We start from the raw sequence: 11,940 nt of genomic DNA, 5'->3' as shown, positions 1-11,940 counted from the left end.
TCCTTGACTAAGAGTTTGGTTTCCTACTTTTATTTCTGGTTGTTTCAAATACTTGGTTATTCTACAATGTAAAATTGTTTGCTTTTGATTAAGATGTAACTTGCAAACTCATGTGCGTGGTTCATTTGACTTGTCACCTTGTTTCTAAAAGATTTTTAATGTTTTTTTTGGGTCAAATCTTAACGGCTAAACCGACAACAGAACTGATAACAACCAAAAACCAATAAACTGATAAGTCAATATCTTAGTGATTCAATAATGGTTTAGCACATCTACAAACGATAACCGATAAGCCAAACCAAAAGACTTCAAAATCGAACCGACCGATACACAACCCAAATGAATGGACACTTCATATATAAGGTAAGGTGTCATAGTGTATATTATTTATGGACGATATAGTACTGATTGATGAGTCTCATGTGAAGTTAACGCTAGGTTGAAAGCCTAAAAATAAACCTTACCTAAATGGTTCAGGTTGAGCAAGACTAAAAACAAAGTACTTGAAGTACAAGTTTACTGATGCATCAAGGTACGTGTTGAAGTGAGATTTGATACATATATCATTCTAAGGGTAAATTTCAAATATCTTAGATCTTTAGTCCAATGAAATAGAGAAATCAATATGATGTCACACGTCATATTGATGCAGGATGAATTGAGGTTCAACCATGAAGTCTTGTGTAAAAAAAAAAGTTTAGTTCCAAAGAACGGTGGTCAGACCAACTTTATTTATGAGGCAAAATATTGACTAGTCAATAACTTCAATTTTCGAAAGATGAAAGTTGCAAAACGAGAACATTCAGATGGATACATGGTCATGTGGAGAAATAAGATAAAAAAAAACGATAATATCCAAAACAAATGTGAATGACCTCTATGGTGGACAAGATAGAGGAAAGAGAACCATAGATGAGTAAAGGGAACCGAAGCTGAGATGTATGTGAAGAGATGCTCAAAAGCCAAGTAAGAAGGCGTGAGAGGTTAATATGGTGGGTTTCAACTTGTTTATACCTTGTGAGAGCTTGAGAGGACCGTGTCTACCATCATATTAGCCATATGCATATATTTTCTTTTTAGTTACCATATTTTTGTCATCGTATTAGTCTCATGCATATATTTTCTTGTTAGTTACCATATCACTTTTTTTTTTTTGCCCTGGTCGCTTTTTACTACTTTCCCTTATTATTTGACATATTTTTCTTTCATTGTTGGATCCCTTTTATGTATACTTTAATTTGCTTACACTTAAGCTGAAAGTCTTTAAAAATGGCCTTGCTACCTCCATGAGGTAGAGACAAGGGTCGTCTTATGTGAGGGCTAGAAACAAATAGAGACAAAATAAAGTTTTTGTATCTTGTTTGGTTGTCATGTTTAAGATAACTTATCCCACCATTTATACTATAGTGATAGAGATAAATTATCCCATACATATGATGAGATAAGTTATCCCATGATAGCTAACCCCTGGATAACTTATCCCCAACCAAACGATCCTAATATACTGTAGTTGTTGATCATTCTCAATTTACAACTTTTTCAACTTACAAACACTTTTAAATTGACCTTTTCATTATTTTAACCTTTTCCCCCCTCAAAATACCCTCTCCACCCTCACATTCATCATTCCTCTTCTTTACAAAAAATACTATCAAAAATTCTTATTTTATGATGAAACATTTTAATCATATTAACAAAAGAACAACTTATCGGACACTATTTTACCACACACTAGCTACTTACTTTTAAGTTTCAGCAACTGTAACTATACACATGTGCTTATTTATAAATCAATTTCAAACATTTAAGAATATGGTCCAGAGCTTAAAGCTAATAACCTATTTACAATTAGCTTGATGAGCCAATAGATCACATTATGGTGCTCCAATCCATGTCAATCAATTATAAAGTTGACAATAATGTAAAAAACAGACTCAAGTGGTTAATCTGGATGACAATATCACAGTCGATGATGGGAACAATGATTTTTCAAGTGGGACGTAAGAGAGCACTAAGGTGTATATACATAAATATTTCTTTCATAAAGAAGATTCTATACTAGCTACCCCTATACAATCTTTTGATTCCCTGTAATCATTCTATACATAATATAAAATCATAATATGGAAAAGGTTACCAACACAGCATGCAACATAGAAAAAGTTGGCAATTTGGCACGTAATCACTTAACCTACTATGCTTTTTTATGCAAAAGATATAGGCAATGTGATTGGTCTAACCACATTGATTATGTTTTCTAAGAGATCATTATAGATGCATCAAACACAACACTAATTTTAAATAAGACAAGGTGGGCTGTGAATATTTAATGGAACCGTTTTTAACTTTAAGATGATGTACCTCATAATATTCATGTGCCTAACCTGGGCATTTGGAACAAAATTTTTGCCCACAGCAACGTATCAAACTTTAAAATACTTTAAAACCCACAAGAATATTCAATTCAGAAGTGGCAAGTTTGGTGCAATGCCAACGGAAAGAGCAGTAGGATACTCATGGTCTAGCTATAAAACTTGCCAACTCACACCACTTAGCTAGGGAATTTTCTAACACACAGATTCTCATCGAATTAACCGGCATGCAAAAACTTATGTACTAATTTACATCAAAATTTAGAACCAAAGGAAAGATATAATTTACAGCCATAACTATTTGACAAGAATTATTACCAAGGATCAACGCAATTATAGAGTGATCAACTATGAGGACCAATAACAAAAGAGAAAACACAGTTTCTTTAAGGAGGCAACCCACGCACCTTGGTTGTCAATCTGTCATTTACATAACCATAGAAGTTTCTGCAAGAAATTAATATCCATGAGTATGAGCATAGACAGGGAACTTTAATATACAAATATTAAGATATACAAGGAAGTATTAAATCAATTCAAGAACATTTGAGCTCATCCAAAGCAGACAACTTACAGAAAGTTGCAACAAAATAAAAGTGTACTCACTCCCAGTTTACTTTTCCTAGAAGCAAGTGATGAGTAGGTCCGGATGACTAGGCCACTTCATTTTAAAAAGTGGAAGGCTTACCGAGTAATTAATTAAACAAATTATATACACAAATGAAATCCAACAGATTTTGTCCTCATCTGCTGATCACATAATGGGTAAAGAGAACGAAAATAGTGTGAAGGACTTGTCTATATATACAGAAAAGCAGCAGTTACTTATGCTGCACTTGTGACCTTGCAATAGTAGTGCTTTCAAAGAGGTTGAGCTTTGTTGAAAGTACACAATGGAGGCAGTACGTGAACTCTACAACAGAGCCAAACCCTTTCTTGCAGTCATTTTTCTCCAATTTGGGCTAGCAGGCATGGATATTCTCACCAAAGTGGCCTTGAATGAAGGAATGAGTAACTATGTATTTGTTGTGTACCGCCATGCAGTTGCCACTTTGGTTATTGCTCCTTTTGCAATAATTCTAGACAAGTATGTCTCTCCCTCCCTCTCCGTTTTCAATTAACGTGTTTGCAACATCAACTCTAGTCTATTTCTCAGTGGAAGAAAGACATACAAAAAGTGTTTCTTATAATTTCCCCTAGAGAAAATGATGGCAAACTGAATATTTCTTAACAGGAAAGTAAGACCAAAGATGACCCCCTCAATATTTGCTAAGTTGGTACTTCTTAGCTTACTGGAGTAAGTCTTAAAACACTCAAATTCACTTTTTCTCCATGCAATCAGTATCTAACATAAGCATGTTTCTCTTGACCAACAGGCCTGTCATCGACCAGAATCTCTACTCTATTGGCCTGAAATACACAACAGCAACGTTTGCAGCTGCAATGTGCAACATTCTTCCTGCCATTACTTTTATAATGGCCTGGATATTCAGGTAAATAATATGTTTTGTGTCATTGTACAGATATAAATACACATGATCACTAGCAAATATGAATTAATAAGAAATTCCCAACATGGATTTTTTGACAAAAGGACAATTCCCAAATCATGATGTTATTCTTTTGGCACATATATTGTTTATTCTAGGCTTGAGAAGGTGAAGCTTACAAGCATCCGCAGCCAAGCCAAAATAGTTGGGACTGTTGCCACAGTGGCAGGAGCCATGATCATGACACTGGTACGAGGTCCAATAGTTGAACTATTTTGGACAACAGGAAATGCCGGTCATAACTCTCAAAGTGGTGGGTTAAATCTAAGCCATGCTATCAAAGGTTCCATCATGATAACAATTGGGTGCTTCAGTTGGGCTGCATTCATGATTTTGCAGGTAAAGACAGAACTTAGTTAGAAGAAATAAGTAATTACAACTAACAAGCATTATATCTGACTCTAGCACCCTACTCCCAGGCAATCACACTGCGGACTTATCCCGCTGAGCTCTCGCTCACTGCTTGGATATGCTTGTTGGGAACAACTGAGGGAGCCATAGTAGCAATGGTAATGGAGAGAGGAAAACCTGCAGTGTGGGCCATAAACTGGGACTCTAAGTTTCTTGCAGCTGTATACAGTGTAAGTGAACCATATTTTGTAGATCTCCCCTTTTTGCATGCCTCTTGTATACAGCCATATGGCCTTGTTATTATAATTGAAATCTTTTACTTGATTTAAAAAAAAACTTATGCACTAAACCTGATGTGGTTAAATTTTCTTAGAACACGAGCATACAAAGAGTTTTAGAAGTATTTATTCTTTAGATGTTATTCCAACATATGCACCAAATTGCCCAGTTCTGTACTAGTATGGGTGACAGAACATGTCATCTGAAAGCAGCCAATGCTTCTCCAAATTTAAAGACATTAATTTTAAGATCAATGTTCCCAAACCAACGTAGCAAGCAACTTACTTCTGCAACATGAGGGAAGTGAGGGGGGGGGGGGGGGAAATCTAGAAGCATAGTTTCACCAATAACTCATAAATTTAAGCCAATTAAAAGCTTCTCACTTGTCAATTTAAAAAAAAAAAAAAAGCTTCTCACTTGTCATGTCACAATCCAGGGAATATTCTGTTCAGGACTCGCGTATTATATTCAAGGAGTCATAATGAAAGACAGGGGCCCTGTTTTTGTCACAGCTTTCAATCCATTAAGCATGGTTATTGTAGCTGTATTGAGTACAATTATTCTACGTGAACAACTGAACCTGGGAAGGTAATACTAATAACGCTAAAGCTCTTATAAGTTACAACCAACACCAAACTCTAATGTAATGACTTTTGCAGGGTACTCGGTGCTGTTGTGATTGTTGTTGGACTTTACATTGTCCTATGGGGTAAAAGTAAGGATCACAAATCTCCATCAATCGATGAACAAGCAATACCAACACATGAAACCAAAATTGACAAGGAACCTTTTAGTCAGACAGTTACCCACATCAATTCATCGAAAGGAACAACTGCTACCGAAGATGAAGGCATATAATGATTTTCTATTTGAGGCTTTGTCTTCCAAATTCCAAAAGGAGGTCTGGCTATAGAGCAGCCTCTTCATCTAAGAAATGAGCTCCTCTTCAGCTGCATCTTGAATTAGTAATTATTAGTTAAAGATGGTTTACAGCGTGTGGCCAAATTTAAGCCAGTTAAACCACCATTTTTGGGAACTTCTTTCTGAACTATAGAATGACTAAACTATGTTAAGCCTATAGGCCTTTTCTTTTGGTTTTTAATCGATATTAAACCATGTATAATAAATTATAGTAACAACAATAATCATGCCCAGACATGTGGATAAGTTGGTTCTTTAACTTCAGATCTACAATCTAAAGTTCTATCTGGAAATATTTCCTGTGTTAAAAGATCAGTGTTTGAAAAGTTTGAACCAGTTAATCTTAACAGTTATTCCTCTGTATGGGTCAGACTAAAATGACTGCAACAGAGATGCTAAGATAAAGTCTGAAACTTGCTTAATTTCGGCTCCTTACCATTTTTTTACCTTCAGGTTACTAGAGAGCCATGAAACTAAACTAGTATTTGACATGCTTAACAAGAGAAAGTCATTTCATCACTTCCAGATATCACTGTTTGTTACTGGAACGAGCACATAGATCATCAAATTATGTATTAAATTGTTGAGCAAGCTGAAATGAGGAATTATTCAAAATTCAAAGGCATACTATTGATACTCACTTGAAACAATTTTTTTTTTTTACAATTGGTAAGTACCCTTGAAACAGAACATAGCAATTTGAAGATTGAAGCTTCCACCATTTAGCAGCCGCCATATTTCAAGCACTAACAGGTAATCTTAGTCTCACTTTTATCATTACAAAAATGAGTAGTATATTACTAGTCAATATATTATATGCTACAAACATTCATGTTTGGACGTCTCAAAAAACTGACTCAGTTCTAATATCTGATAACCCATAACATATTCACCAAATTGAAGATTTCAAATAAATGAACTAATGTACCATAAATTTAATGTCATACCTCCCCTATAAAACTAAATCTTTGACTTACAAAGAAACAACTATTACACTTCAAACCAACCTATTGGGGTCAACTATATAATCCTCAATACTCATTTCGCTTCATTAAAATTACTTCACAACTTCTATTTTATCATTTTCTTTAACTCCTTCCAATATGATATGCACATTAAACTAGCATTTTCAAATTCCATGTCAAATAAATGGAAGGAAGGAGTATCATTCAATACGAAAAGAAAAGGTATTTTTATTTTATACTTCAATGTGTACATGCACTTGCCTAAACCTTTATGTTCCACATTTATGCGCTTATCCTTATCTCGTCACCAGCTATCCTTTGTTTACTTTGTCCTAGCTTAATTGATTCTTTCCGCTAAGTTCAAAAGTTTTGCTATCTCTAAGTGTACTTCTTTATAATTGATAGTTTATGTGGTCTTAGCCTAAGCATGCTATCTATGTAGTGGTGTACTACAGTTTTGACAATTTTTTTTTTTTAAAGGACAGATCTACTCCTTCAGATAAAATCTTATGTGACAGTATTTCCTTGTTAATCCATATATGTTAGGAAAAGAATGACACATTTTTATATTTGGAAATATCTAGCAGTTAACTTCTCATTTTGCCATTAATGAAAAGCTTTTATAGCAACACAAGTTTCAAACATCTCCGATTTTAAGTTAAATTTTATCTTGATTCATACTATGTCATTTGAATTGAAATGAAGTACCAATTTTTTATTTATTTTTTATAACGGAGGAAACACCATTTATATTGAACATGTCTCTAGCTAACCTTACGTATTTTTTTTGTTTTCTTCTCTCTTTCTCTGCACAACTTTTTCTTTCTAAGACAAGTATAATTTTCTTATTTTCCTTGCTTTTCAAATATGGTTAGGGTGAAGATATAATAAATGTTGATGCATGCAGAAAACGTGAACCTGAAACATATGCAGAGATCTTTGTCTATTTTTCCAACTAAGAAACTAAAATCATAAGCATCCCATCTATCACAAATGTCTTTAATCACTTTCATAAGCATTGTCGACTTAGTAGTTTAAAGTTAGCATTTTAAGCACTTAACAGATGTTATAGTCTCTTTTCAACAAATTGTATATCTCTAATGACTCAACCACTTCCAATTAGGTGAAAATCTTACTGCCGGTATGTCTCCTTCGCAGTCACTGCCTTGGAACCACTTCCAACTTTCCCCACAAAATTTATAGCTTCCGTGGACATGACAAATCAATTTGGTGAAACTTCTCTCTGAACTCTTTAAGTTCGTAATGTATGAATGAGCTTGTTCTGGCTTTAATATACAGGTTTCAGGAGAGTTAATACACGTTGTGAAGCATTAGTATCATGAATTCTTCCTGTAGTTCCTGTCAATGGCGTCCCAAAAAAAACCATTCTGGACAGCCATTATTTATAGGACCACAAAGTAATAAAGAGTACATACTTCTATTATACGGTATGAAGATGTAGACAAGTTTTTGCATCATACCATGCATATGGATTCCTCTTTATGACAGTCGTCTGACCTCATCCTTCCCATATATACGCTGAAGTTCACGTGTCGCAGCTAGAAAAGATTCTGAAGACATAAGAAAAGATGCCAACATGAGAAAAAAGTAAACATTCAAGAATATTAACAGCTCAGTTAATTAAAACACCTTTCCAGATGCGAAATGATTTTTGGTTAATGGATGATCCAGTAATTGTCTGAATAACTTCAAATAGTAAATCCTGAGGTGTGTTCCTGAGCTCCTGAACAATTCCGTAGATCGTCTTCCCATTCTCAAAGTATATATGATTATTAGGGTGTTTTGTCTTACAACCAGCATGTCGCTCAAACTCATAAGCGTTAATTGCCTACACGTGGAAGTTATATCACATCTGATCAGTAAATTGTGCAACAAGCTGGTCCAGCAATAATGAAAACTGGTATTAAATGTACCTTGGAAAAATTACATGACTGACAGCCACAGAGGTAACCAGAGCCTTTTATAATACCACGGAGCTCCTTCTACCATTCAAAGGAAGAACGATGTCATCTAGTGATCATCACAGTTGCAAAAATAAAACTCATATAATTTAAAGTTTACCTCTCTGGACCAAGCTATATACTTGACAGGTACTCCATCTAACATACCAGTTGAGAGCAAGCTTCTCACATTTGAAGGGAAACTGTTCGAAGGAGGCTTTTTAGTTGCTTTCTGCTCCTCCTTTTTGGAAATAAATTCCTTACTGCCAGCCATTTGAGCAACAGTTGTAACTGTATCCGCATTTGACTCAACCAATCGCTTTCCAGTCACAATATCTGATTTTTGGCCTGAAGACTGACTCATTAATAAGTCATAACTGCAAATCAGCCTTCCAGAAGAATTTATATCGTCATCGTCATTGAATCCACCAAAGGATATGATATTGCTTTCTCCATTGCCAAAAGATTGGCTCATTGACAAATTATTGTTTTCCACTTTGCTATAGGTCTGACTCACTGATATGGCATTGTCATTGACTTTGCTGTAGCAGTGGCTAATAGGTGGATTGGTGTCAGCCATCGTATTAATAGTTTGTCCAACTGATGTAATATTGCTATCATCATTACCGAATTGCTGACCCATTGATATGGCAGTATTATTGTCATTGAATGAGTGACTCACTGATATTGTGCTATCATCCTCTCTGCTAAAACTTTGATTCAGCATAATAATATTGCTTTCATCTTTACAAAAAGGGTGACTCATTGACAGTGAGCTGCTCTCGTTGAAGCTGTGACCCAGTGATATTTCATTGCTATCCACCTTGTTAAAAGGTTGACCCATAGATATGAAACTGTTCTCTTCCCTATTAAATGTGTCACCTAATGACATCAGATGCTCATCACCTCCATTGAAAGAGAGTCCCATAGCTATGCAATTATCCTCAGCCTTACTAAAAGCATGATCTGTTGGCATTGCATTGCTGATCCCTCTGGTATAGATATCACCCATTGACACAGGCGTGAAATTCTCAGCCTCCTTCACCTGGCTGACTTTGACCTTTCTGATACCACTATAGTTAAGACCTGATTTATGATCCTCCAGTGTATGGGATATGGATAAACCAAATGAGGAATCACTTCCAAATGGATCTTCCATCACCTTTCTAGACATATTCATGTTGCCTATGCCAACGGATGGAACACTGTTGTCATCAAAGCTGAGCGATCTAGCGCTGTCATTGTCAAACTGTCTTTCTGCATATTGGCCTGATACTGAGTGGAAACCTGGAGTGTTCATCCAGGGGGCAATATTGGAACTTAAAAGTCCAGAGAATGAACTGTGATTAGGTACTTCAATGGCTTGCTTCTTGTTGGGAAGCAATTCAGGCTCGATGCCATCCATGAACCATTGATGGGAACGTTTGGGCTCAAGCGTGGATGAGTTATCATAAGCCATTTCCTGTGGATTCACTTGGCCACTCAGAACTGCAAGATCTACAAAGATTACAACAAAAAAGATTGTGATTTGAGATTTTACCGGGGAGAGAATTTTTGTCGAAACTCTAAGCTAGTTACTAAAGGGGAAATGTAAGGTAAATCAATCGTGAATAGTCATTCACTTCTTTTTCCCGAAGTGTATGACATCCTACAACATTCCTTTTCTTATTCAAGTTCTATTTGAGATTAAAGATATAAGAGAGAAAATTTAGCAAAACTAACAAAATTGACTTGACCAATAAGAAAAGTATAAAGAGCCCAGAACGTAATTCAGAAATTTGTTGGACCAACAATAAATCATAAAAACAGTCTGAATACTACTAGCTTATCAATTATCTACCTCTCTAAGATTGAGACAAGTTGTAAACTATAATACTAGCTTGTCAATCTACCTTTCCATGTTTGAGACATTGTAAATTGTAATACTAGTTTATCATGTATCAACTATTCAATGTAGGTCAACATCTGTTTGAGACAAGTCGTAAACAATAACACTGAGTTATCATGTATCTACTCCAGATTTAATTTTTCGAATCATATCTTTCTTCCTAAAATCGTACTCTGTTCATCAGCTGCAGGAGACTGAAATTCCAAGAATGTGGTATTATGCTTGGAAGGTCTTGATATAGTGCTTAAAATTCACACACACACCCCACCCACCCCCACCCTGACCCCACCCAAAAAAAGAGAAGATATTAGTTCTAATTCCATCCAAACTTTTTTTTTGACGACAAAAGTTCCATCTAAACTTTGATATGACCAACCGAAGCATGTTAAAGAGAAGAATTTTGAATGTTAAGAATTTTTTTACTATTAGGAAATTATGAACATTATGATTTGACAATGGGAGTTCCAAGTTTATAATTGATATAATCTGATGATACTTCTTGAGACTAATTTGATAAAAATTTATGTAGTCAAGCAAGTATGTGGAGAAGGGATTAAAACATGAGTTGCTCCAAATAGAATAGACCAACCCAATTCTTGTCTCTCGTATTGTTACCTGACATTCGTTCGACCTAAAATGACATCAAATTCCAATTATGAATTGCAGTCAATTCATAAGGAAGGATGAAAGACGAAATGGATCACTAAAAGTTGGAAATATTCATACTGACAACCAAACATGGTATCAGTTTCTCTATAATGCACAAGCGCGTTGAACCAGGTATCCTATAATTTAGATGTTCCATAAATAGATAAAAGAATTTTAACAACTATAGTCGAACACAAGCAGAATGCAGTTGACCAATATAGCCACTTCAGTGTGAGTTCATTCCTAGCAATTTGATTCCTCCTAGTTCCTAATAGCAACGAAACGTTGCGTATTGATTCTCGATGTAATAGAAACTCACAAAGCTTGACAAAACTATCTTATTCACTTTTACTCTCTACACGAGCTTGTCAGAGTACTAAACAACTTTCACATAGCCAACCACTCATTGCAACTGCACTGCACTAACATTAAGAAAACCAGATATACACTCAATTCACTTGGCTAAGATTCATTAAGCTTTTCCAATCTACTTTACGATCAAACTACAATTATATCTCTAGTTTGCAACCAATGCTCATACAGTTCTGCATCAATTTCTCAGAAACCAAACAAAATGTTAAACATTTTCAATTCAACACACATCAGTTCACTGAGACGTTTAATAAATGAAACATTGATAATCCAACAGAAATGGTCTAAAAACATAACCCTAACACTCCGACATGCATTGGTGAAGATATACAATATAATAAGCATAATGGAGAATCGGTGATTATTACATATATAGGTACCGATCGAAGTATTTCCAGTGTTCCGTCTCCGACAAAGTCTTGATCGGAAAATTAGAATTGTACCTCTCCGGTAAACTGTAACGGAAGAGGGTAACCGGCGAGATCTATAAAAGGTGAAGAGGAGTAGAAATATATACCATGGTGGGACGCACGATTGAGGATAGCTGTGAGATATCTGGGCCGTCCATGCTGATCTTTTCCAAATAAACGGCCAGGATTTGATAAATTGTAAAAATTGAGTACTGTACACTGA

At 35.3% G+C, this 11,940-nt stretch overlaps 2 protein-coding genes across 9 annotated transcripts; one reads left to right on the top strand and one right to left on the bottom strand.

Annotated features, from left to right (window-relative positions):
* Window positions 1–2,563: 2,563 nt before the first annotated feature.
* On the bottom strand, window positions 2,564–11,805 carry LOC101267439 (uncharacterized). 8 transcript variants are annotated; one of them, XR_011211782.1, is made up of 8 exons: window positions 11,676–11,805; window positions 8,521–9,896; window positions 8,373–8,441; window positions 8,089–8,287; window positions 7,920–8,009; window positions 7,575–7,826; window positions 5,363–5,502; window positions 2,564–2,819 (listed from the first exon to the last, which is right to left on the bottom strand). XR_011211782.1 is itself a non-coding variant. In XM_010327584.4 (6 exons), the coding sequence occupies exons 2-5, from the start codon at window positions 9,856–9,858 to the stop codon at window positions 7,939–7,941; spliced, it is 1,677 nt and encodes a 558-aa protein (XP_010325886.1). In that variant the 5' UTR covers window positions 9,859–9,896; window positions 11,676–11,805; the 3' UTR covers window positions 2,564–2,819; window positions 7,920–7,938. The 8 variants fall into 8 exon arrangements, 3 of the variants coding, with proteins under 3 accessions (XP_010325886.1, XP_010325888.1, XP_069145367.1); XR_002028578.3 differs by lacking the exon at window positions 5,363–5,502 and having other exon boundaries at window positions 7,575–7,797; XR_011211781.1 differs by lacking the exon at window positions 7,575–7,826.
* On the top strand, window positions 2,803–5,732 carry LOC101267732 (WAT1-related protein At2g37460). The gene is made up of 7 exons (XM_004246425.5): window positions 2,803–3,459; window positions 3,607–3,669; window positions 3,749–3,865; window positions 4,021–4,261; window positions 4,342–4,503; window positions 4,989–5,140; window positions 5,212–5,732. Exons 1-7 carry the CDS (start codon window positions 3,266–3,268, stop codon window positions 5,408–5,410), a joined length of 1,128 nt encoding a protein of 375 aa, XP_004246473.1. The 5' UTR covers window positions 2,803–3,265; the 3' UTR covers window positions 5,411–5,732.
* Window positions 11,806–11,940: the final 135 nt, after the last annotated feature.

Source organism: Solanum lycopersicum, chromosome 9, assembly GCF_036512215.1.
Source record: "Solanum lycopersicum chromosome 9, SLM_r2.1".
In the NCBI taxonomy this organism is placed as follows: domain Eukaryota; kingdom Viridiplantae; phylum Streptophyta; class Magnoliopsida; order Solanales; family Solanaceae; genus Solanum; species Solanum lycopersicum.
Note: the sequence above shows the minus strand (reverse complement) of the source record. Positions and strands in the feature narration are given on the sequence as shown.

Excerpts from the sequence above, each read along its gene's own strand:
- LOC101267732 (XM_004246425.5), top strand. The coding sequence starts at position 3,266 with ATGGAGGCAGTACGTGAACTCTACAACAGAGCCAAACCCTTTCTTGCA. Across the intron at positions 3,670-3,748 it reads GTACTTCTTAGCTTACTGGA|GCCTGTCATCGACCAGAATC; the intron begins GTAAGTCTTAAA and ends CTTGACCAACAG. Across the intron at positions 3,866-4,020 it reads ATAATGGCCTGGATATTCAG|GCTTGAGAAGGTGAAGCTTA; the intron begins GTAAATAATATG and ends TGTTTATTCTAG.
- LOC101267439 (XM_010327584.4), bottom strand. The coding sequence starts at position 9,858 with ATGGCTTATGATAACTCATCCACGCTTGAGCCCAAACGTTCCCATCAA. Across the intron at positions 8,442-8,520 it reads ATATAGCTTGGTCCAGAGAG|AAGGAGCTCCGTGGTATTAT; the intron begins GTAAACTTTAAA and ends TTTGAATGGTAG. Across the intron at positions 8,288-8,372 it reads AGTCATGTAATTTTTCCAAG|GCAATTAACGCTTATGAGTT; the intron begins GTACATTTAATA and ends TTCCACGTGTAG.